The sequence below is a fragment of the Aspergillus alliaceus genome (assembly GCF_009176365.1).
Source record: "Aspergillus alliaceus strain CBS 536.65 unplaced genomic scaffold BDW43scaffold_2, whole genome shotgun sequence".
Lineage (NCBI taxonomy): Eukaryota > Fungi > Ascomycota > Eurotiomycetes > Eurotiales > Aspergillaceae > Aspergillus > Aspergillus alliaceus.
The window spans coordinates 500009-523266 of NW_022474685.1; the positions used below are offsets into that span (position 1 = coordinate 500009).

The 23258-nt window shown below is 49.9% G+C and overlaps 9 protein-coding genes across 9 annotated transcripts; 3 read left to right on the forward strand and 6 right to left on the reverse strand.

The window, feature by feature from the left end:
* Positions 1-877: 877 nt before the first annotated feature.
* On the reverse strand, positions 878-1512 carry BDW43DRAFT_260117 (uncharacterized protein). The gene has a single exon (XM_032040163.1). The coding sequence runs from the start codon at positions 1300-1302 to the stop codon at positions 967-969; it is 336 nt and encodes a 111-aa protein (XP_031905725.1). The 5' UTR covers positions 1303-1512; the 3' UTR covers positions 878-966.
* Positions 1513-1715: 203 nt separating this feature from the next.
* BDW43DRAFT_260119 (S-adenosylmethionine synthetase) lies at positions 1716-3788 on the reverse strand. The gene is made up of 4 exons (XM_032040164.1): positions 3557-3788; positions 3411-3468; positions 3243-3270; positions 1716-3175 (listed from the first exon to the last, which is right to left on the reverse strand). Exons 1-4 carry the CDS (start codon positions 3640-3642, stop codon positions 2175-2177), a joined length of 1173 nt encoding a protein of 390 aa, XP_031905726.1. The 5' UTR covers positions 3643-3788; the 3' UTR covers positions 1716-2174.
* A 299-nt stretch (positions 3789-4087) lies between these two features.
* On the forward strand, positions 4088-5346 carry BDW43DRAFT_70786 (putative signal sequence-binding GTPase GPN3). Its single transcript, XM_032050416.1, has one exon. It carries the CDS (start codon positions 4188-4190, stop codon positions 5055-5057), a length of 870 nt encoding a protein of 289 aa, XP_031905727.1. The 5' UTR covers positions 4088-4187; the 3' UTR covers positions 5058-5346.
* On the reverse strand, positions 5347-6382 carry BDW43DRAFT_70804 (Apq12 family protein). Its single transcript, XM_032050417.1, has 2 exons — positions 6154-6382; positions 5347-6096 (listed from the first exon to the last, which is right to left on the reverse strand). Exons 1-2 carry the CDS (start codon positions 6167-6169, stop codon positions 5636-5638), a joined length of 477 nt encoding a protein of 158 aa, XP_031905728.1. The 5' UTR covers positions 6170-6382; the 3' UTR covers positions 5347-5635.
* Positions 6075-10352, reverse strand: BDW43DRAFT_260124 (uncharacterized protein). The gene is made up of 5 exons (XM_032040165.1): positions 10129-10352; positions 9548-10037; positions 8490-9375; positions 6902-8433; positions 6075-6836 (listed from the first exon to the last, which is right to left on the reverse strand). Exons 2-5 carry the CDS (start codon positions 9979-9981, stop codon positions 6755-6757), a joined length of 2934 nt encoding a protein of 977 aa, XP_031905729.1. The 5' UTR covers positions 9982-10037; positions 10129-10352; the 3' UTR covers positions 6075-6754.
* A 2016-nt stretch (positions 10353-12368) lies between these two features.
* Positions 12369-16466, reverse strand: BDW43DRAFT_319182 (H(+)-transporting V1 sector ATPase subunit H; the record flags this gene model as incomplete). The annotated part of the gene is made up of 5 exons (XM_032048855.1): positions 12369-12545; positions 12601-13861; positions 14965-15511; positions 15569-16088; positions 16163-16466. 5 exons carry the CDS (start codon positions 16464-16466, stop codon positions 12514-12516), a joined length of 2664 nt encoding a protein of 887 aa, XP_031905730.1. The 3' UTR covers positions 12369-12513.
* A 238-nt stretch (positions 16467-16704) lies between these two features.
* BDW43DRAFT_260128 (M protein repeat protein) lies at positions 16705-19741 on the forward strand. Its single transcript, XM_032040166.1, has 3 exons — positions 16705-17153; positions 17215-18707; positions 18773-19741. The coding sequence occupies exons 1-3, from the start codon at positions 17006-17008 to the stop codon at positions 19709-19711; spliced, it is 2580 nt and encodes an 859-aa protein (XP_031905731.1). The 5' UTR covers positions 16705-17005; the 3' UTR covers positions 19712-19741.
* BDW43DRAFT_260132 (ankyrin repeat domain-containing protein) lies at positions 19742-21033 on the reverse strand. Its single transcript, XM_032040167.1, has 6 exons — positions 20944-21033; positions 20865-20890; positions 20626-20754; positions 20416-20538; positions 20025-20354; positions 19742-19959 (listed from the first exon to the last, which is right to left on the reverse strand). Exons 1-6 carry the CDS (start codon positions 20999-21001, stop codon positions 19909-19911), a joined length of 717 nt encoding a protein of 238 aa, XP_031905732.1. The 5' UTR covers positions 21002-21033; the 3' UTR covers positions 19742-19908.
* A 111-nt stretch (positions 21034-21144) lies between these two features.
* On the forward strand, positions 21145-22990 carry BDW43DRAFT_260133 (WD40 repeat domain-containing protein). Its single transcript, XM_032040168.1, has one exon. The coding sequence runs from the start codon at positions 21424-21426 to the stop codon at positions 22789-22791; it is 1368 nt and encodes a 455-aa protein (XP_031905733.1). The 5' UTR covers positions 21145-21423; the 3' UTR covers positions 22792-22990.
* Positions 22991-23258: the final 268 nt, after the last annotated feature.

Below are 23258 nucleotides of genomic sequence, written 5' to 3' on the forward strand. Positions count from 1 at the left end.
GGGAATTCGGTACAGAATCCAAGATATCTTAGCCTAGATTTGGCGTTGGTTAATAGATATGATACCCACGGAAAGTACTTGAATCAGAGACATACTCAGTACTGATCACCCGGAACAGTTCAAAGAAATAAACTAAATGAAAAAGAAACAAAATGACGAAACGAAACATGTGGCAATATAGAAGTCCGAGTTCCCCTTCACCTATTGAAGCACACCATTTGCAAACGTCCCGATCATCATGCCCCGAACACAACATCTACTTCGAGACGAGGAGATAACGTACTCACGTGCGAGGGAGCTGGCTGGTCTTCGAGACATGGAGTCTTCCAAAGAGTTCTTTAACACATAAGTATTAAGATGGTAGATCGACAGCCCTAGCTGTAGTCTCAAGTCGCTACAAGAGTACATTACAGGATTTTCTCTGTGAGTATTTTAGTCCTCATTATCCACAATGCCTACTAATGATACAATGATATGCATTATGTTATATAGTTTAAGATAAGTGTGAAAAATATTCGTCCTCCCAGAAGATTATGAAAGCTTAGTTTTATATACGCACCGTCAATAAGGAAAGAGGAAAAAGCTTATGATAGTTCCTATTGATGTCTCTCGCACTGTTCTATGTTAGTGTATATCATGTATCGCACTGAAGGCGAGGCCACTTACCAATTTGGGGAATTTTTTTTTTTTGAAAGGGCAGATGTGCTTAGAATACAGTGTCGTTGCATCGCCTGGAAGGGAAAAAGAGTAGGAACGTCCTCTAAGCCTCTCTCCCTGTATTGTCCATATCCCTAGTCCTTCTGGAATCCATATTGACGTTGGCTATCCAGTTATAGATGATGTAAACCAGGATTAGCAGGAAGACTAATGCAATCAAAGGAATGGGTCCCACAATTACGGCCACAACGAATCAATACGAGGCCTTTTGGAAGGCTTGATTACTCGCCAGAGGCTCGACTGCTAGCCTCAGTTGCATGGCAGTGAGGACCAAAGCAATATGCACAACAGCTGCGGCGATGGGTGTGAGGTTCGCAGTGAGTAACTCCCCATAGCTCTGGTAGGGGAAGCGATAGCCCCTGATGTGACTACACAGCCAGTGTATCTTACTAAGTTGGGATAATCTGAGTTCTCCGTACTTATAGCGTTTGTTGGTGGGAGCGATCTTTCTTGAGTACTCGAGCGACAAGTTTGGTCCAGGATGCCCATGTCAGTCAAGCTATCTGGTATGAGATTTTTGTGTCTTGCGGTATGGTAGTCGCTTTCGTATTGGATGAAAGCGGTATAGGCCTTTAGGAATCCCATCGCATATTGGTAGATGTCTTTATCGGGGACTATCGTCGTCTTCCAGAAGCCCCAATCCAAGAGATACAAAGGGAGAGGTTTCACGTAAATTCTTCATGGAATCTCCCATACCAGATGCACCGCAATGTTCATATTCACCATAAAGTGAGAAATGTAGTCTAGTGGCTAGACGATATACACCGGCTTGAACCAGTTCTAGCAGGAACTCCCCCCGCAAACGCTACCAAGGGGCCACGTGCATACCCCTTAATGTAAGGAACAACTCGAAAGTCATGGCCAGAAATTGGAAAACTGATTAAAGGTACCAGTAGTACAGTCTACCATTCAGGAGCATCTCTATCTAGCATGTACAGAGTACTCAAGGGAATCATCTACATCCTAACACAGAGACTCTACTCGAAGCCGAGAGGCCATTCGTATGAATATTGTATTTCATTGTTCATTACTCTATAATGCTAATGTTTAGATTAGCAAGTCTATGACTGGGGAAATCCCGTCAATCATAGATCATCTCCTCTTGGATACTTGTACGAAGCACAGCTTGTGACAAGCATCCACAAACTTCTATGCAGACCTAGTGTTCGATAACCCTAGTTGTCCACAGATGCCAAGCCTGAGGAGGCAGTGTGTTGAAGACTCTCGCTCCCAGATAACGCCGTAACATCCCTCCCAACAGATGAAAGTGGTATCATGTTGAATTTATCCCGCCGAACCCGTCCTTTAAAGACGACCATGCAAAATTATAAAGAAAATATGGAACAAAGCTTTTCTGACGTGTCTATGCTCATGCTTTGAGTTGTTGAAAACAAAGCAAAATCATCACATTCGTAACAAAACAGGAGAACGAGAATTATGCAGTCACAGCGACGCTCTTAGAGCTTGAGGGCCTTAGGCTGCTCCCAGGGGAACTCCTGGTTTGTGAAGTGGCCATTCTTGGCGGTCTGGAAGTAAATGGGCCTGGCCAGATCGAGCTCCTTGACGATGACACCGGGACGGAGGTCAAAGTTGTTGCGGATGATCTGGACGAGCTCATCGGAAGACTTCTCGGAAGTACCGTAGGTCTCAACGAAGACAGACAGAGGCTCAGCAACACCAATGGCGTAAGAGAGCTGAACAAGGGCACGACGGGCCAGACCAGCGTTGACCAGGGACTTGGCGACCCAACGGGCAACATAGGCGGCGGAACGATCGACCTTGGAGTAATCCTTTCCGGAGAAAGCACCACCACCGTGAGCACCCCAACCACCGTAGGTGTCGACGATGATCTTACGGCCGGTCAGACCGGCGTCACCCTGAGGACCACCGATGACGAAGCGGCCAGAGGGCTGGATATGATATATAGTACGGTCGTCGAGGAGTTCAGCAGGGATGACCTTCTTAATGATCTTCTCCTTAATAACAGCACGAAGCTCCTCAGTAGAGACATCATCGCTGTGCTGGGCAGAGACGACAACGGTGTCCACACGCACGGGCTTGACACCTCCGTTGTCGTGAGCGTACTCGACGGTGACCTGGGTCTTGGTGTCAGGGCGGAGCCAGGCGATGGAGCCGTCTTTACGGGCATCAGTCATGGCCTTGTTCAGCTTGTGGGAAAGGATGACGGTCAAGGGCAGGAGCTCAGGAGTCTCGTCGGTGGCATAACCGAACATGATACCCTGGTCACCGGCACCGAGCTTCTCAAGGGCCTCATCGTAGTGAAGACCCTGGGCGATATCAGGGGATTGCTGCTCAATGGCAACCAAGACGTTACAGGTCTTGTAGTCGAAGCCCTTCTCGGAGGCATCATAGCCGATATCCTTGATGGCACCACGAATGATCTTCTGGTAGTCGAGCTGCGCTTTGGTAGTGATTTCACCGAAGACCATGATCATACCTGAAACATTATTAATATTTCCATATAATTAAAAAAAATTATAATAAAAATTTCATTTAGAACATACCAGTCTTGGTGGCGGTCTCACAAGCGACCTAAATGATAACCATGTTAGTATGCACATACTAAAATATGGTGCGGAGATAGAGCCGGCCCAATCGGGTGGAAGAAAAAAAAAAAAAAAAAAAGAGGGGTTATCGGGTTCGGGTAATGTAAAATAATTTCCGCTCTGTACCTTAGAGAGGGGATCCTCAGCAAGACAAGCATCGAGGATGGCATCGGAGACCTGGTCACTGTTTGTATAATTAAAATGATATTCAAGGTATATCAATGCAAGCGATCGCGAGGAAGACGATCGCAAGGGGGAAAGGAGGGACGAACGCAATCTTATCGGGATGGCCCTCTCCGACGGACTCGGAGGTGAAGAGGAAAGTGCCGGACTTGGGGAGGTTTGCGACGGAGCCCATTGTGAAGGATGTGATTAGATTAAAGCAGGGAGAGAAGAAATGAAGAAAGAGAGTATAAGGGTGACGGAGGAAGAATGCTAAATCCAACTGGGGGGAAGGAAGAAGAGAGGGGGTATCAGTGAGATGAGATGAGATCTGAGGGAAAAAAGACGAGGGGGAGGAGGAGGAGAAAAGATCGAGGGGAATCTGGCCGTATTAATGTACCGCCGATGGCGCCATCTTCCTCCGGCGGTCTCCCATGGCAGAAAAAGTCGCGCCTTTAGCGATCCGCGCCAATCCCCGATGTCCGACAGTGAATGTGCAGGATATTCCTTCTGTTCGTCCCAATTTGTCCACGGCTGACATTTTTAGTGCGGCGTTTACGGTGACATTGACGTGGATCTGTCATACGCATTACTGATTTAACCAGCCCCTTGCTTAATGCATGGTGATGCCTTGTTGCTCCCGGTCTTGCTTGTGCATCAATTCAATTACCTAGCGGCTTAGCGCAATACTCCGTACACGAATCAATAAACTCCATTACCCCGCGTATATTACCTCAGAAAATGTCGAAGTTTGGTGTCCTGGTAATGGGGCCAGCCGGTGCTGGAAAAACCACATTTTGCAATGCCGTTATCCAACATCTCCAGCATACTCGCCGAAGCTGTTTCTACGTCAACCTGGATCCGGCCGCCGAAAGCTTCAGCTATGAGCCTGATCTGGATATCCGCGAGCTGATCACTTTGGAGGATGTCATGGAAGAATTGGGCCTGGGGCCAAATGGGGGCCTTATATATTGTTTTGAATTCCTCCTGCAAAACTTGGATTTCCTATCGGAAGCCTTGGATCCATTAAGCGAGGAATATCTGATTATATTCGACATGCCGGGCCAGATCGAGCTCTACACACATATTCCCCTATTGCCGTCGCTGGTAAATTTCCTGTCGCGCGCGGGTCCTCTGAACATCAACCTCTGTGCAGCGTATCTCCTTGAGAGTACCTTTGTCGTCGACAAGGCCAAGTTCTTTGCTGGCACCTTGAGTGCCATGTCCGCGATGCTGATGCTCGAGATGCCCCATGTAAATATTTTGACTAAGATGGACCAGGTTCAGGACATGGTGTCTCGCAAAGAACTGAAGCGGTTCGCCAATGTGGATGTGCAAATGCTTCAGGATGATGACGCGGATGCGGTGGGAGACCCGTCGTCCAAAGATTCTTTGCTGAGCGGTGGCTCCTTCAAACAGCTTAACCGGGCTGTCGGTCAACTCATCGATGACTTCAGTATGGTCTCGTTTCTGAAACTTAACGTGCAGGACGAGGACAGTGTCGCTGCAGTTCTGAGCCACATCGACGATGCGACTCAATTCCACGAGGCCCAAGAACCGCGCGAACCCCAAGATGAGCGCGAGGTCAATTACGAGGACGCAGACATGTGATCGATGGTAATTATGAAGGGATTAATTATCCAAACTAGTCTTGTTAGAACATATATGTGGGAGCTGCGGGCGGCGATGAGACGGAATCATGTCGTCCCTCCAACCAAGCTGTTATTATCCGACCGCACCAGAAGGTCACTGATACGCTTTGATCCCCGTGGCAGACCCGAGGAGGATCGCCTTTAGCCGGCCCCGGGGATAAGCGCCAGCGCTCTCAGCGTGAAACCCAAACAACGAGCAATGACTCCATCACCACGGGCGCAGGAAATGCCATGATATAGAAATCATGTATTTAAACGACGCAAAAAAACGTCCATCATGAAAGCAAACAATATCGCAAATAATACTAACAATAATGTATACATCACCATCATCCTAACTTGGTAAAAATGCAACGAGTCAAAAGCACAGCAACCAAGACTAGAAGCAGTGATGATCATCGCCAACTCCCGAAATCGGCACTCGCAGAATGTACCCAAATACACCCGCAGTAAAGATCAATCACACGTAATTCGTAAAGAGCCCGCGGAAGCGGCCAGAACTCAGTCCCTCCCCATATTGACCTGGAAATCCCGACGTCAGCCTCCAGTAACTGACGACGATCTCCGACCGCCCTCAAACCCATCCTGGAATTTCTCGACGAATCCCTTTGCAAAACCGTAGAACCACACTAAATCCCGAACGGTCTTCCCAAATCCAGCATTGTAGACGTACAAGATAGCGCCGAGAATGAAACCCCACCAGATCAACCGCAGCACCAACATTACCCAGAACATGACGACACGTCGTGCATAGTCCAAGACCTTGAGAGAGATGATGAGAATGAGAGCAAGGATAAGGACCGAGACAAGGTCGGGCGTTGAAGATGCAAGCATGGTAGCAAGTGGCTGAATGATGTACGGGTCCAGATATGTTGCTTTCACGTGCGAAATGTAGGGATCGAGGTATGTGGTGCGGGCGTTATTGACGTGAAACGTGATTGAGGATGAGGTGAGTTGTTGGATTGTAGGATTCTCTTGGATCAGAGATCTGATGGATTCTGTTGTCCGGCGTTAGCGATAACTCTGGGCAGGTGTGTATTGTTATCATAACATACCGGGGAGGAAGTCCATGGCGTTCAACTATGTGATCTTGGGTTTCGATGGGATAGAGAAGCCGAAGGGTCAAACTCGTTCTAGCAATAACCTAGCACTTCATAAAGGAGCCGAAAACCTCCTAACACCGCTATGGGAGCACTGAAGCATGGTTGTTGGATGTCTGAGGAAAGTGAGACATGTGCATTCCTTAAGAGGCCAGATCAAGGCAAATCATTGAAATCAATATGGGAACAAACCAAACAAACACACGGAAGGGATAATATTATGACTCTGCATGCAGGAATGACTTTATTGCTTTCACTCTTCCAACCCCCGTCTCTATCTTATATGAATTAAATTTGATCACATCGTGATCGCAATATATACATGTCCACATCCCTCGTGGATTCAAAATCGGCCATATACAAAAATCGTCAAATATGCACAACGCCCAAACAGTTGCGGTCTGGGCCAAACAGAAACCAGTCGCTACAATGCGCCTCCAAAGGAGAAATAGCGACTCTATGTAACGCCGCGATACCGACACCAAGCGCCAGGGGACAGAATCATCAGTATATATACACAAGATAAATAGCGTAACATGATCTTGAAGGGAATAAATTAGCCCTCTAGGGCTTTAAAGGCTGCTCGCTCAGCCTGAATCTCCGCCTGGAGTTTCCGGGTTTGACGAAGGGCTTCGTCCCTATCGCATCACATGTTAGAGTTATATCCCAAGCAAGAAGAATTATACGAATCAATGATACTTACCGGTCAGACTGGAGTTCAGCCACTTCGATCTGTGCTCGGTTCATGCGGCTAACAACCTCTTCCATCTCCGTGTCGGCATCGCGGAGGAGTCTCTCGAGTTCCTTCACTCGTCGCTCCAGGGCCTCCGGCTTTACCGCCTGGCTTAGCGAAATTCCATCACCGCTGGTGGTCTTATCTAGGCGGGGAGAGCGTGCACCGAAGGGTGAGGAAGGCGGTATGGGTGACAAGCCGGCGGGGCTACGGGCACCGTTCTTCATTCGAAACAACTGAGCGTTGTGGCTTTCATTCATATGGCGAATCTCTTCTTCATGTCGGGCCATTTCGTCTTCGGCATGTTGCTGGGCCATCAGGAGAGTGTCTTCCAACTCCTTGAGCCGTGCCTGCATTTCGTCGATCCGAGCTGCTGAGATCTGCTGCTCCTTCTCGCCTTTGCCAATAGCGCTTGCTAGGCGGCTGCGTAACGCGTTATTTGTCTCTAGCTGATGGCGCACATGCTGCGCTAGGCTTTCCGTTCGACTGACCGAGGCTGCTAACTGGCCATGCTCCTCCAGAGGTGACTGGGCGGCGCTTGCTTCAGCGTGCTCCCGGTCAGCCTGGAGTTGCTTATATGCGGACTCCAATGACGACGAGGTGGCCAGGACCTCCGCAAACCCTTCTTGGCCGGCCGCGAGGTCATCCGGGATGGTGACATCGTGCTCCTGCAGCAATATCCGAAGGGATGTGGTTTCCTGCTCAGCACGGTCAAGGTCCATCTTAATTCCTGCCAATCCCTTTTCACATTGCCATTTCTGGTCCAACGCCTCGTCGGCGCGCTGTCGGAGATGGTTCACTTCATCTCTCAGGTTACGGACCTCTCTCTCATAACCTAGTCTTCGCGGGGATCCCAATTGCTGTACGTGGGCAAGTTCTAGCTCTAGGAGTCGAGTACGCTTCTCGTATTCCCGGGCTTCATAAGCTTGGCGATCGAGTAAGCGCCGGAGAGCTTGGTGGAGCGCATCGCGCTGTGCCTCAACACTTTCCATTCGATCTGCCATTGATTCCCGTGTGTCACGCTCCTTGGCAGACACTGGACTCGACTGGGACAGAGAATTGGAGCGCGATAGTCCGGTCCGTATAGCAGTAGGCTTTGAGTGCATCCGAGCTACTGAGCTCGAGCGTGACAATCCTACCCCGGAGTTCCGGTTGGGAGTACCTCCATCCTCCGATATGGTAGCGAATCGACCGCCCTGCAGCTGTGCCAACGCGGCATTCTCAATCTTCAGGGCTTCGAGCTCTTCCAGCAGTCGCTGGACCTCTGAGGCGTCGGACGCAGGCCCTCCACTGTTTTTCAGTTCGGGAATAATATGGTCACGGAGATGGTCCCGTTCATTTCGAAGTTGCTCCAGCTCTACTCGCATGGCGGTCAGTAAGTCTTCAAAATTGTCTTTGATCTGTCGTTCTTCCGCCAATTTTCTGCGAGTAGCTTCCAACGCAGCCTCGAGTTCTTTTGATCGAGAAGATATGTCAGAGAGGTCTACTCTCTCTCGTCGGAGCTGATGAACGCTAGTTAGTTCCATATTCGGTAATGAAAAGAGATATTTCAGCATACCTGATGTACTTGTGATTCTAATATTTGTACATGTGACTCAGCTGCGGCCCGGCGCGCCCGCTCTTCATGCCATTTCTGCGTCAGATCTACTTTCAATTGAGCCCGTTCCTGCTCCGACGCCCGCCGATACTTTTCGACGTCGTCGATCCGCCCATCGTATACCAAGCGAATGGAACTGGTGCCCGAATCGGAGAAATAGTCACTTGTACGGCGGTTACCTTCCAGAGGCATTTCCGACTGGAGCCTTTCTACCAAATCCTCCAGCTCCATCTCTCGCCGGATGGAACCCGCCAACTCGGCACTGATTTCCCGCAGTTCATTTTCGAGCTCGGCTGCATGCGCGGAGGAGGACGCAGGTTCCAACATCACGGAGCTGCTAAGGGATGGGTTCCGCGGCGGAAAGGCCTTGGAGGCATCGAAAGGCACCGTCGTTGACGGTGTCATCGCACTAGGTAAGGAAGCTGGCAACGGGGATGGAAGTGGGGAATGGCCAGTATCGGAGACTTCAGTGCTCGAGGATTCTGCGCCGGGGGACGTAGTAATGGTAGCTCGCCAGCCGAAGAACGAGCTGATCTTGTGCCCGGGGGTCTTTGGTTGTTTGCTATCTACAGGGCCGGACACGGAACGTCCTCCAGAATCAATGTGGAGGGGTGGGGGTCGGTTCGACGGTGGGTGCAGGGGCATGGTCGTTGCCCGTTTCTGCACCATAGAGGGAGATTTGAGTACCGGGATAAACGGTTCGCTGACGAGACGACTATGCACTGGCCCCCCATCCGTAAATTGGGAGCCGTATTCTGCGTCAACGTCAACGTCGTCGTCGGACGAATCAATGAAAGAGGTAGTTGCGTTGATGCGAAGAGGCGCGGATTGTCCAGCACGGGGAAATCTGAGGGTAGTCAAGAACAGAGCGGGATTAGTTGTGACTCGTTTGCAGGAGGAATGGGCATGGAGAGTTCACTTTCCAAGTGGGGACCAAGCGCGTGTGACAGAAGATCACAGCCCGGGGGGAGGCGGCGGATAAGAGGGAAAAGGAACAAAGAGCGCCACGGCTTTCATACCTATCCAGATCCCTGGGAACAAAGAGGGAGGGGTCCGCCTGTTCTGGAACCGAGAAAGACGACTGGGACAAGGTGGGCCGAGAATGATTCTTCACGTCAGATGTACTCGTGACAGGGATTGGAGGATCTGCAGGCGATACGCCTCCGGGGAAGGAGGCAGTGGAACCAGAAGAGGACTCGGACCGGCGAAGGGGTATCACAGCGGACGCATTCTGGGGAAGCGGTTTCCTGCGCACGGGGGAAGTGGTAGTCGTAGGAGAAGTAAACGAGGGGAGAGGATGAGGGGGAGCGGTTGTGGAAGAAGCGGAGGGAGGAGGACTTGGCCAGCCGCTGGTGTCACCAGTCCCTTGATGGTGTGGTTGATAGGCGACGGCGGAAGTAGTGTTCAACGACAAGGCGCCAGGAGCAGGCGGAGAAGCCCAGCCTGGGGCCATGACAGGCGTATTAACTTTTACTGGAGAGCGCGAAACCAAATCGGCCAAGGAACATGCTATAGTGGAATTCAAATTGAATCAGAAACAGGAAAGGGGAGAGAGAATCAAAAGCCTCCATTGACCAACGGGGGCATAAGATCGACGCACCCTCATGGCGACGATGAGCCTTGACTCCTTGGGGGGGAGCAAGCACGGGCGATGGCACGCGCCGGGGGATGGAGACTTTAGGGGTAGTCTCAGGGTGGGAACTGATAGACCTGGATAGCGTGTGTTTTGAATTTGAAAGAATATTGGAAAAAGGAGTTTTTCTTCCTTTTTCTTCTTCTCTTTCTTTCCCCTAGGAGAGCGCGAAGGTGACTAGCAGATTGGGGGAGGAAGACTAAGGGGTGGGAAAGGAGAAAAAGATTGGCGGTTCGGTCTAATAGTGAGAATTACCTGATTCGGGGGAAGACACCAAAGATGTGGGGCCTTTTTATAAAGTATCTCTTGGAAATTTTTGGCCGCTTAAGCATGGATGGATCTTGGGCGGTTAAAATATTAAGAAAAAAAAAAAAAAAAGAAAAGATTTCCTCCTTACTGAGGTGGCGTTACAGCTCTTAGACATCTACCAAAATACAGTATAATATCTTCTATATAACCGGTTGAATCGCGAAATGATCTCGACCGCATACCGAGATCCAAGTACATAGGCCAGATCATCTGTAGATAGCAGATCTCTAGGATTCCAAGAAAGCAAAAAAGGTAATAAAAGACAAACAGTGGACGGCTCACAAGCGGCCACTAACTCCCCACTAGGGCGGCCGATCGCAAGTGAACCGTGAAGGACGGACCCACTCCTATGCATACTCTGGACTCAGGGGCATTTCCACTGAATGTACTTGGTACGTCAACAAAAAGTAGTCTACGACTTAGAAGGAGCTCACATGTTATGATCCCATCGCATCCCATCGTACGGTGTCGACAATCTCCCTGGGACAATGGTGGATCATGGGAGTGCCACTATGGTCTGAGCAATGTCCAATATACAGTAATAAGAAATTCCCAAGTAGTGCTCACAAACCAGAACTAGGTAAAGTCAGGTAATTCTCCTCCGAACAAGTGATATGCAAAGATCGACTAGCTCGTGGGCCAACATCTATCACCTACAGCGGTTGGTTCGAATGTCAACCGGCGAATCGCCATAGTGAATGATTGCTTGTGCACTCGGACCAACTTGAAGCTCTGGAGTCAGTGCGGTTTCTCCACCGGCCCATTGATTGGATGACAATTCTCCCTCTCTCCAGATGCTGTAGTATGTAACAGTAAGGGCTAGGTTCACCGCTCAGGTGTCGACCAGGCATCAATACTTACAAAGTCCTTTAGTGCGCCAGATACTTGGGTTCTTTGGGTGTTACAGAAAGTACTATATAAGGAACTTGGGCCCAATTTTATGATTCTATATTTTTTTACATAACTCGACCATGAGCAGCTCCATCAGGACGAGAACGGTTGGGACCAGGATCAGAAAAGACCCCGAACTAAATATAACATGAAACGGCCACTGAAAGACGTTCCGAATGGGGAACCTCCCAATCTAGACCGCGATGGAAGGAGAATAGGCGCGCAATAGTCGGGATCAAAATAGTCCCACGTACAGTACCCCGACAAAATATAGAAAACAGTACCGGACAAACAAGAACAGGGAAAAGTTAGGGAGAAAAAAAAAAAAAAAGAGAGAGAGTGTGTGTGTGTATGTCAAAAAGAAAAAGACAGGAAGAAAAAGGTAAACCATTCCATGTATTCTCAATTGATAGTTAAGCGCCACCTGGAAACCCAAGTTTCTATTTGTTTCAATGAATCACTCCGAAGCGCCCAAATTGCCGCTTTCTTCCTAAATTTGAAACCCGATTTTTTTTTAACCAAAGGTCCGAGACCTGGCGCCATTTAGCCCTATCTTCCCAGGCGCAAGGGATGGCCCAATCATTATCCCCGTTGAAGCGCCAACAATGAGACCACAACCCTTAGGAATGCTAATTTAAGAAATTGACAGGCGTTTTTCTGCAAGGGTTGAGTCAGTAGTTCCGTAGGACGAGACTCTTGACTCAACCGCCTTTCGCCCTCGAGGGATAAGACTTTCTTTCCCCTTAACAGTGTTTCTGATACGTCCATCGTCCCCGTCGGATTTAACCTCAGCAGGAACGTGACGTGTGACGGGTCATGCATGAACTTCTTGACGCCTGTCAGAGTATATATAATACTATAGTATAAACCTAGATTCAAGTCGTACAAAGTTTACGTTGATTTCCGAACAAAAGCAAATAGATATACACACAGAATCGCTGAAAATACCAACATATTGAAGTCCCCATCAACACCGCGTTCCGCTTAAACCAACGTAACCCATAGACCGTAACAATGATGTACAAAAGTCAGCCGGTGCCACAGCTCTTGTAGTCATCTGATATACACGTAAAATCATTAGAAACATGAACATCCCAAGCGCTCTCTTGGCATTCTGAACATAAATAGCATGATCCTACCCCCAAACCCTTTTCAATAGGGGATAAAGTCAAATTTCATTCGATCTGTGCTGCAGTCAGCAGATGTAATCTAGACGGGAGAAAAACTAAGCAAACGTACCAAGGAACTGACTCCAACCTTCATTCTCGTCAATTTGGCTCGCCCAGTATTGCTCTAAGAATCGCAGAGACTGTAGCACATTCGGCACTCGGATCGTGTCATGCAAACATGAGAGCAATTGGCGGACTTTTTCTCGGTCTTCGCCCCCTGCCTCGCAGCCCGCAATGAATAACGGTGTGGTAAGCATCGTCCATGGGCTAAGCCCTGCCGAGGGTCCGATCTGAGCTGTGCATTCCAAGATCCTTTTGACAGATGTCTGGACCTCCGGCGATGATGCCGGCATTTTCCGCAACCGACGATGGATTTGAATGAGTGCGCTATGCTGGAATGCTTCATTGCAGAGGATGAACTGACGAACGTACTCGCTCGACAGCCCTTCCACCACCCCTGGGTAAAATTCAGGCTGCGAGCTAGCTTTCTGATCCATCAACCGCCGAACTGACGATTCGAGGACTGCGGCCTCGTGGTGGGTACTGAGTTCGTCCCCCTGCGCCATGTCGCCTTGTCGGTTCGGATGGCTGCGCCAAGCGGCGGCCCCTATCCCACGAAAGATCGCTGCGAGATTGACCGTGAACCCCCAGTAATCGTCAAGATAATCCGGAGAATCTTGTTGGTTGTTGGTACTCAAGCTATTCTGGTCCGCAACTTCCCCGATGGGCGGTCCGTTGCCTGTTAACGCGGTGAGTGAAACAATTGATCGGTACCATCGATCCAGATACCTCCTAAACCCATCCGACGACCGCGGCGATAACGCTCCTCGGGTATCACAAGCATCCATCAGAGCTTTGGCCCCTTCAATATGGGCCCTCCATGAATTGGGATGAATGGCCCCCGAATGGATCTCTGCGAGACAAAGTGTACGCGCAGTCGCTAACAGCGCATCCGAGCCCTTGACATCTGGATCCTGAAGCTCCGCCCGAAAATGTTCCAAACTGAGGGCCATGAACCGAGCTATCTCGGGCGCCGATTTGACGTTTTCGGACTGGTTATGCAGCGCTTGTAGGTGGATCGCTGACAGAGCCATCGTCGCATATAATAAAGATGGAGTCTGAAGGGCCATGGGAACGAGCATCTGGCAGATGTCCCGTTGCATGCCCGAGTGACAGGCGGTTATTTGAGAGGCATCGTTGAGGAAATGGTGAAGGAGAGCCTTTTGGTCTGACGACAACGAGGAGAACGGATCGACAGGTCGTGTGAGGGCAAAAGATTCAGGGGGGGGAGGTGAAGCTTTCGTAGTGTAGATGAATTCGCCGGGTGAGTACTCTAGATGGACACATTAGGCATAAGGGCGGCAAAAGCAAAGACTGTAGCGGAGTACGAGGAAGAACAGTGACCTACCGAGTTTCTGCATGCCCCCATGTCCCACACAGGCCCCGAATCTCGAGCGCGAAAAGGCTCTTCCTCCCCACTGCAGTTGCATCGCATACCGGCATTGCGCCCCAGCCGTTTTACATCGCCCACATGTCGGTCGCTGTTCATCACATTTTTGTCGTCTGGATTTACATCGTTTGCAACCGGTAAATGATCGAGACATGAGATCGGACCTAATGTGGCCGATCTAACGGCCGCCTTGTTCCTTCGACCTTTTTTTTTCTCTCACCTTCTTTTTTTCTGCCGTTATCTCTGTCTTGAACCCTTCTCCTTTCCGTTGCCTCGGCTGTTTCTGGTGTGCCTAGAATATCCTCTATACCGGTAGAAAATCCCCTTTGCACAGCAGAAATGGGAAGAAAATATTCTAGCGAAATATCGGTACTCTGTGCGCAACGAGAAAGTGGCACGAATCCCCCCAGTCGTATCAGTGGGAATGAAGATAACGGACCCGCGGAGTCCTGTATAGCGGCCGATCATCCAGGCGGAGATCCACCGTGACTAGGATTTGTACAGACTATGGAGAACTCGCGAAGAGGATTCAAAAGCGCTCTCGGAGATGAACTTCCGTATTGGCTTCTCTCGATTTTCGGGGTCTTCCCAAGTATATGCTGGCCAGACTCTCCCTATTTAAATGCGGGGTTAGGGTAGGATAAATCCCCAAAGTATCACAAAAGGTTCTTTTGCCACAACCCGTGGGGTTGCATATTCGGCCGCATGCCAACCAAGCATGTTCTAGAACCAAAAAAAAAAGGACGGCTACTCATCCCATAAATTCACACCGCTAATTCCACTGTAATAATGACAGCCGATATACGCTGCCGATCAATACAATGCAGCTTATTATCTCTATATCGGCAAAGGTCGAAAGCAAGCTCAGAAGTAACAGACACTGGGTAATATAATCACAAGTAACACGCATCTCATGAGGACCAATCAGCCGTCAAAGGTATACCGAAGCCACTCGCCCACTGCTCGAAGACTTTCCCATCGTACCGACTCGTCCTTGTCGGCCATCAGCTCCATGACTCGCGCCTTTAATCCTAACTTCTCCAGCTGTGCCCGTCGTCCCGGTAGCTCCTTGACCAGGTGTCCCACATCATTACAGGCAATCGCCAGAACCTGCTTGTCGTTGTCCCACTCCTTTGACATGATCTCAGCTAGCTTCTTAGGGAGGTTAGCATCATCCAGGATGCGTCGGGCGTTATCCTTCCAGAATGTAGGATTACGATGGGGCGGCGACCAGCGGAGGTGACCTGACTGCAGCTCTGCCGCGTACTGATCAAAGGTCGTCTGTGTTTTGGTGTACTCATCCAGCATGTCCGAGACAGTCTTCAGGTCTTCAACAAGATCGGGATCGGTCAGGTGGCGACCAGAGAGGTTCGAAAGAAGGGCAGGTATGCGAACAAATACCGCAACCGGCAGTAGAGTCGTACGGTTGGAAGAAAGAAGGTTGTTAAGAGTGGCAAGAAGAAGTCGCGTTGTCTTTTCTTTCGGCGAGAGGCGCAGAAGGTAGGTGTACAACTGGAGGAATTCATAGTCCCTGCGGACGTCAGTATAGGTTAGGTTACAGGTTATTAAGCCGATGGGGATTACATACGCTTGGAGGTCATCACCAATTAATCCGCCTTCAAAACTTAGCTGCCAGAGAACAAGAAGAACGCGATACAAGAGTTGGAGCCCAACACCGCCGGAGAGACCTGGCTCGATCGCCCGCGAACTGCCAGCCGCGGTGCTGGAGCTGGTATCTTTGCCTCCGGTCGCCGCACGTAGAATCTTGATTAAAGGGTCAACTGTTTCTCTCCTCTGCTTCCAGAAGATCTCCCGAGACCTTGATGTGCGAAGCAATGCCGACAGCTCCTGTACCCCAATATCTTGCAACCCACTGTCCTGGCTCTGGGTCAAACTGGACAGATAAGTGTACAGTTGTGGAAGCGCCTCTTCATCTCGCGCTGCAGACTTAGACGAGGATGCAAGGCTAATAGAGACAAGATTTGTCAGAAAGGTAGAAGTGAGCAGCGGAATGGGATCCTCGGCATTCGTTGAATGACGCAAGAGGGGAAGGAATGGCTTGTAGGGATCGGGATGCGCGATTAGGGCAGACGGCAGGGCTGGTACATCTACAGTATAAAGCAATCGGATCAGTATGACTTTTGCAATTTAGCACCCACTTTGGGGGCAGAAAAATGCTCACCATTGATCAAGTCCGCTGCCAGCACTAGTATATACTGTACAATATCGGTCCTCTTGGAAGCCGAATCCAGAACGCTCTTGGCGTCAGGACTTCCAGAGAGCAGGCTTACGTAGCCTGGAATGTCCGCCTCCACAGTCTGGCGTCTCTGGTCTTTGCGAACCTTGTCCACCGCCTTGATCTTCTTTAGATGATCATCGGTGATGTTACCAGCTCGGACAGCTCCCTCCCACGGTATAGGCCGAGCTCGGATGTTATTCTGGAGGGAGCTGAGGTAGGCGGGAGACTCCAGAGATATGGTCGACATCGTTCCGGTATTTCAGGGTAGAGATGGAGCCTACCCGGAACAGTTATAAGTGAAGAAGACCGAGACGTTTGGGGAGGGGAAGTTGAAGATGGAGGAGGATCTATGGATGATGATAGGGTGTTACGAATGGAGGAAAGCTCCGGCGGTGTTCACGTTATTCCCCATCCTCCCGCCAAGACCCATACTAAGCCCCATTCAATCAGTAATCTCTCTGCCTCGTCCACGCAAGCCAACGATTCGCAACTCTTGCTACGTGGTTGACTTTTCTTTTGTCTGTTTCATGTTCATTCATATCCCCTAGTCTATCGTTCGTTTCGATCCCCTCGTTCCCTATATATCTGCCTCCCCACGTTCCTTTTCCCCGCAAAAAGCAAAGGTTACATTGGCGTGCCTGTGACGACGGACAAATATCAGAGCCCATCATCACCGTCTTCGCTAAAGTCTGCTACCTCTCATGTCAGCGGGCTAGTACGACTTGCTGCTAGAAGTGGCTGGTTCTAAACTGTGATAGGATCATTCCTAATCGGAACTTTATCAACATGGCGCAACCGAAGTGGAAAGTCGGTTCCTTTTTCCAACAAGCTGTCGCTGGCGTCGAATCGAAATTGGATTTGATTTTGGCCGATGAGGAGCAACGTCAACAGCTACAGCCAAAGCCAAGTACAGCGACGAAGAATCAGACTGGTAGTATGGCTTTCCCGGGTTGATCAGAACCCACTCTCATCCTATCGCATACTAATCGATATAGACCTTTCGCGAAGTTCGTCCAATGCGCGGAAAAATGATCGCCTTCAGGAGCGCCTGGCTCGAGCTGTCGTCAAATCTAATACAGCCGGCAATCCTGCTTCTCAATCCTCGAGTCGAGTCTCTTCCCCAGTTACTAGCCCAGTCCCGAGTAATGGCGCGCGGTCGAGTATGGACATCGAATCGAATTTTGGCCGGAGCAGTCTTCATCTTGAGGAAAGCTCCCAGAACCTCACTCACACCGACGGTCCTTCTCCAGTAGCAGCCTCTAGAGCAAACCATGACAGCGATTCACCACGGAACTCCGAAGATATAGTCACGTCGCCCAAGAAACAAGATGATACCGACCCACTAGGACCTGATTCGAAGATCACGGAACTTACACGAGAGAATGGCGCCAAAGAACACTCACAGGAAAATGAAACGGACAAGCCAGACTCATCGGAGGAATATGTGGAAGCAACAGCAGACATTTCGAGTGATATAGTCGAACCTGTCCCTAACGGTACTGACAAAACGGTCGCTCAATTACAGGCAGAACACAAGACAGCAGAGTCACGTTGGCAAGAGGAGATGTACGAATACATTGAACGGATTGATGCATTGCAATCGAAGTTGAAGTTCTTGACCAAGGAAGCTGCCGATTCCGCCAAGAAAGCGGCGGGGTCGGCAGAGCCTGGGAGTATGGAAAGACAGCTCCGAGAGAAGGATGAGAAGATCGCATTGTTATTTGAAGAAGGTCAGAAACTGTCGAAATCCGAGATGGACCACCGCACGGCAATCAAGAAGCTTCGACAGCAATTGGCGGAAAACTCGAAAACTCAGGCTGATACCCAAAAGAAAACGGACAAGTTAGAAAGAGATTTGGCCAACGCTGACGCCAGGGCTAAGCGCGCTGAAGCTGCCGAAAAACGAGCAAGTGAATCACTAGCCTCCCAGTCAAAAGCCTCCCGAGATCTCGGCAAAGTTACAGCGGAGCGGGATGCGCTGAGTCAGACCGTCCAGGAGATGAAAGGTCAACTTGCCAGAGCAGTCGCGCGGGCTGAGGCGGCTGAAGCCAAAGCCCAGTCGGATGCTCTAGAGCAGGAAAAGCGCCATGCTGCCAAATTGGAAGAGGAACTGGCAAGCACCAAGGCCGATAGGGAAGAAAATGAAGAGAGATTGAAGACAGAGATACGCGATCTCAAGAATACCATCGAACAAGAGAAGGAAAGGGCACGAATACTGGAGATTGAATTGAAGAACGAGCAGTCTGTCTTGGAAAGCAAGATGGAGTCTCTTCGCTCTAAAGCGGAAGAGGCTTCTTCCGGGGTGGCCGGCGATACTCAGGCGAAGCTTTTACGTCAGATCGAGACATTGCAGACGCAGTATGCCGTTGCTAGTGAAAATTGGCAGGCGTTAGAGGGTTCACTACTTGCGCGCTTAGCGAATGTAGAGAAAGAACGAGACGAAGCTACACGCCGGGAAGGAGACCTGCGACGGAGAGTTCGAGAAGTGGTAAGAATGATTCGTCCCGAGTCATTAGCATCTACGTACAACAAAGTACTAACCTGTATGTACAGAATCTCAAGGCGAAGAGGGCCGAGGAGGACCTTGAGAACGCCAAAGATGTTGAGCACGGTCTTGAAAGCAAACTCGAGGAACGTACACAGGAGCTCCAAAAATTGGAGCAGAAGCTTCAAAAGGCTGCGGACGACTTAGTCGCGGCACAAAAAGATTTTGCTGAACAAAAGAAGGTATGCGATGCAACATGGGCGCAGAAACTCGAGGAAGAGCGAGTAAAATGGCGCGAGCAGGCTGTCCCTGCTGCCATTTTCACCCAACAACGACGCACTGAGTCACCAGTAGCGTACAGTCGCCGCCCGAGCAACTTAGAGCCTGTAGGCTCTCTCACTGACTTACGATCAAGTCGCCGGCCCTCAACGCTACCAACAGCGTCGCCAGATGTGGCCACACCAACACGACAGAACTCTTTCCCCGCGTCTACGTCTGGTTTGCTCTCCCCTCCAGTAAACAGCGCGTCTTTCTCGCAGTTTGCAGACAACCGCTCTATGACTTTCGAGCCAGACGACTTCTCTCGGTCGGGCACGCCATCTGCTTATGGTGGGGCGCTGACCCAAAATTCTCGTGGGATTAACGACATTATCTCGGAATCTACTGTTGGGGCCGGTCCATCAGTCCAGCTGGTGGAGCGCATGAGTGCGACGGTTCGTCGGCTGGAAAGCGAACGAGCTGCCACGAAAGATGAGCTCACTCGCATCGTTAGTCAACGCGATGAAGCCCGACAGCAGGTTGTGGATCTGATGCGGGAATCCGAAGAGAAGAAGACAGCAGATGCTCGTATCCAAGAGCTAGAGACACGCTTTTCAGAAATAAACGAGCGTTATGAGACTACACTCGAGATGCTGGGTGAAAAGAGTGAGCAAGTGGAAGAGCTTCAGGCTGACATTGCTGAAATGAAGAAAATCTACCGCGAACTGGTGGATAGTACCATGAAATGAATCTATTGATATCTCTTGCAAAATAATCCGTTTTACTTCTGTACATAGTTTGGCCTGGAATTTTGATACCGATAGACGATGTTATGCGAAACCGGACTTCTCAGCAAAAAATATCATGACTCTTTTGATTGTTGATATTAAAACAGTATTATGAGCACTGAAAGGCCGAGGGCATCCACAACCATGTTCCTCGTGTCTTATATTTCTATGCCCTCCATTTCAGCAGTCTGCTGAATATATTTTCGAACCTTGACGATGTTAGCTTCACGATACATAGAGGGAGAGTCAGGAAGGGTGTATTATATAAACTTACACTGGCATCGGGTGCCATATCAATGGCCAAAACGCCATTTACATCCCTCTTATCCGCTTCAGCACCAGCCTTAAGCAAAGTGATCGCGGCGTCCCCATGGCCCTCGGAGATGGCATGATGCAAAGCAGTCAGACTGTCTATATCCGTAGCGTTGACGGGGCTTTTCCCCTCCTGGAGAAGGACCTTTATGATAGGCGTAGATCCGATGGCTGCAGCGCGATGGAGTGCTAACTGCCCACGCTTATCTTTCACTCTGGCGCTGCATTTGTTGGCTATTAGGGTGCGGACGGTAGAAAGGTTGGCTTTGGAGGTTGCAAAGTGGAGAGCATTCTAGAGTTGGTGCTATGGTTAGTGAATCGGCACATATCTGACTGACTAGGGTTAGACGGACCTGGCCTGAGTTACTCTGAACAGTTACGTCGGCTCCCTTTTTCAATAGTAGGTCAATGATAGGGTCTCCCTCGGCATCTTTTAGACTGGCCGCAATCATTAATGGGGTCCAGCCTGAGCCATCCTAAAACAGATAGTAAGAGACTGATCAAATTTGGTTGGGGTTGTTTTCGCGTAGATAGCAGCCCCGTAGGTAGGCGAGGGATTTTACCTCAACATCTGGATCGAAGTGCTTGGTGGACATTAATAGCTCCACGATAGGAAGCCGATTGTATGCTACGGCCCAGTGGATGGGAAGACGCTCGTCGTCATCTTTGACAGTCGCTAGCTTCGGATTGGCCTACCGGATCTGATCATAAGCATCCATGATATAAGTGCGACTGGTTTGATCACGAAAAGAAGATGGATGGACAGCTCCGGATAGTGCGGGGCAGCTGCCGGAGCACTTACGTTTAGTAGTGACTCGGCCGTTTGAGCTGTCAATAGTTGGTGACTATCATATTTAAATAAGGTAGTGAGTAACACTTACTCCTTCCCTCTCGAGCGGCCACGTGCAGAGGAAATTTAGCGTCGCGTTGGGAATCCATGATGGAGGAGTGATATCGAATTTATAGATGCGGGTCGGATATGATAAGATTGAAGCTATTGGAGGAGGGGAAGCTTCCCTCTCGACACCTGACACTTACCTTGCGGCCTTAGGCATTAAAGTAGCTCTCCGCCAAAAGTCAAAAAAGGAACCGCAACCAAATCTCCCCGACTCGTCATCACCGGCCTTTTGTAACCTCCGACTATTCTCACCACTAGCTTGTGTCGTCCATTCGATCGCTGAATATACCTCTTGGATGAGGTAGCACTTTGCTGTTCTCGACAACTGTATCAGCAGAACCCCAAGCAAAGGGGTTCGGACGCGAACGACACGTCCATTCGCCTACCTTCTAAACTAACCAGGTAGCGACCTGAACAATTCGTCAGTCAATTTGCGAGTTTAGTCTACGATATCGGGATTTTCATGAATATGGACGTCATTCCATCAACTACACCGGAGGAAGCCGTGCGCACGTCCGCGAAGAGGACTGCTGAGCTTTTCGGCACGGACTATCTTATGGTCACACCCTCGACTGGAGATGGATCGATTGGTCTTTCCTACAGACGTAAAGCGGAATATGAAGATGTGAAGGAACTCCCGCCAGTGTTAGCAGAGAAGCAAGTCAAGGCAGTGGCTGGGCGCTCAAAGCGTCCCAAAATTCAGAATCAGGCGAAAGCGTCGTCCGCGGATGGCAGCGGTGCCTCAATGGCCCTGGTGAAGAAGGCGGCCGGCCCAGCTGGTGGTGGTGTTGGCGGTGAGGACCAGCCCAAGAGTCTGATTCAACGACCTTCCGCGACGCGACAGCAGAGACCCGACTGGCATGCGCCATGGAAGCTGATGAGAGTGATCTCGGGACATTTGGGATGGGTGCGAAGTCTGGCGGTGGAGCCGAACAACGAGTGGTTTGCTAGTGGTGCTGGTGATCGGACGATTAAAATTTGGAATTTGGCGACGGGTGCTCTGCGCCTGACCCTTACGGGCCATATCTCTACTGTTCGTGGACTAGCTGTGTCCCCTCGGCATCCATATCTTTTCTCGTGCGGAGAGGACAAGATGGTCAAATGTTGGGATCTGGAAACTAATAAGGTTATTCGACACTATCATGGTCATCTCAGTGGTGTGTATACCCTTGCTCTACACCCTCGCCTCGACCTGCTGGTGACTGGTGGCCGTGATGGTGTCGCTCGAGTCTGGGATATGCGGACGAGAAGTAATGTCCACGTTTTGGCCGGCCACAAAGGAACTGTTGCCGACGTTAAATGCCAGGAAGCTGACCCACAAGTTATTACTGGTTCACTGGACGCCACCGTTCGTCTCTGGGATCTTGCGGCTGGAAAGACAATGGGCGTCTTGACCCACCACAAGAAAGGTGTCCGAAGTCTTGCCGTCCATCCTCGGGAGTTCACATTCGCTAGTGCCAGCACCGGAAGCATTAAGCAATGGAAGTGCCCAGAGGGTGACTTTATGCAGAACTTCGAAGGCCACAATGCCGTCATCAATTCCCTTGCCGTCAATGAAGACAATGTTATGTTCTCCGGTGGCGATAACGGCTCCATGTCCTTCTGGGACTGGAAGACCGGATACCGCTTCCAGTCGATCGATACCATGGCCCAGCCCGGTTCCCTCGAGGCCGAGGCAGGTATCATGGCCTCTACTTTCGACCGGACTGGCTTGCGTCTGATCACTGGTGAGGCAGATAAGACTATCAAAATCTGGAAGCCCGATGATGAGGCTACACCTGAGTCACACCCCGTAACTTGGGCTCCCACTCTTGGCAGACAAAGATATTAGGTTGTTGTTATTGTTAGACGTCTGTCATCTTTATACCCTTCATTGGTCTGGGTCTGAATACAAGAATCGGGCATGTTCACTTCACGCACTTATGGAGTTTAGCGTTCGAGACGTACTGTTTGTTTATGACTACAAATACTGGGATTTGTTATGGATTATAAAAGGATTTTTCTCTTGTTGTATCATAATAAGCTTAAACAACTCGAAATTTTGTTCTATTATCTATCGGTAATACTTCGCATTCAATATCACGTCTTGTAGTACTGGTCTTCGTTCGACATTCTTTTTGACGCACAAGTGGGTATCATTATTCGATTAATAAATGATCTGGTACAGTACATAGTCTAAACCGACAAGGACATCAGAATATAGGAGCCGAGCTAGTATACATGATGTGATAACAGTGTGGCATAGTGCATAGTCGAAGACGTTCCGTTCGAATTATTAATCCGTCTTGCTTCTGCGAA

What these genes read in the sequence shown, in the direction of transcription:
- BDW43DRAFT_70786 (XM_032050416.1), top strand. Translation starts at nt 4,188, where the DNA reads ATGTCGAAGTTTGGTGTCCTGGTAATGGGGCCAGCCGGTGCTGGAAAA.
- BDW43DRAFT_260119 (XM_032040164.1), bottom strand. Translation starts at nt 3,642, where the DNA reads ATGGGCTCCGTCGCAAACCTCCCCAAGTCCGGCACTTTCCTCTTCACC. An exon ending in GGCCATCCCGATAAGATTGC is followed by an intron (nt 3,469 to 3,556) that starts GTTCGTCCCTCC and finishes TTATACAAACAG; the next exon opens with TGACCAGGTCTCCGATGCCA. An exon ending in CTGAGGATCCCCTCTCTAAG is followed by an intron (nt 3,271 to 3,410) that starts GTACAGAGCGGA and finishes GTTATCATTTAG; the next exon opens with GTCGCTTGTGAGACCGCCAC.
- BDW43DRAFT_260133 (XM_032040168.1), top strand. Translation starts at nt 21,424, where the DNA reads ATGAATATGGACGTCATTCCATCAACTACACCGGAGGAAGCCGTGCGC.
- BDW43DRAFT_260132 (XM_032040167.1), bottom strand. Translation starts at nt 21,001, where the DNA reads ATGGATTCCCAACGCGACGCTAAATTTCCTCTGCACGTGGCCGCTCGA. An exon ending in GGCCGCTCGAGAGGGAAGGA is followed by an intron (nt 20,891 to 20,943) that starts GTAAGTGTTACT and finishes AACTATTGACAG; the next exon opens with CTCAAACGGCCGAGTCACTA. An exon ending in TTCAGAGTAACTCAGGCCAG is followed by an intron (nt 20,355 to 20,415) that starts GTCCGTCTAACC and finishes CACCAACTCTAG; the next exon opens with AATGCTCTCCACTTTGCAAC.
- BDW43DRAFT_260128 (XM_032040166.1), top strand. Translation starts at nt 17,006, where the DNA reads ATGGCGCAACCGAAGTGGAAAGTCGGTTCCTTTTTCCAACAAGCTGTC. An exon ending in GACGAAGAATCAGACTGGTA is followed by an intron (nt 17,154 to 17,214) that starts GTATGGCTTTCC and finishes TAATCGATATAG; the next exon opens with ACCTTTCGCGAAGTTCGTCC. An exon ending in GACGGAGAGTTCGAGAAGTG is followed by an intron (nt 18,708 to 18,772) that starts GTAAGAATGATT and finishes CTGTATGTACAG; the next exon opens with AATCTCAAGGCGAAGAGGGC.
- BDW43DRAFT_260117 (XM_032040163.1), bottom strand. Translation starts at nt 1,302, where the DNA reads ATGGGATTCCTAAAGGCCTATACCGCTTTCATCCAATACGAAAGCGAC.
- BDW43DRAFT_260124 (XM_032040165.1), bottom strand. Translation starts at nt 9,981, where the DNA reads ATGGCCCCAGGCTGGGCTTCTCCGCCTGCTCCTGGCGCCTTGTCGTTG. An exon ending in GTTCCCAGGGATCTGGATAG is followed by an intron (nt 9,376 to 9,547) that starts GTATGAAAGCCG and finishes GACTACCCTCAG; the next exon opens with ATTTCCCCGTGCTGGACAAT. An exon ending in GCTGAACTCCAGTCTGACCG is followed by an intron (nt 6,837 to 6,901) that starts GTAAGTATCATT and finishes GTGATGCGATAG; the next exon opens with GGACGAAGCCCTTCGTCAAA.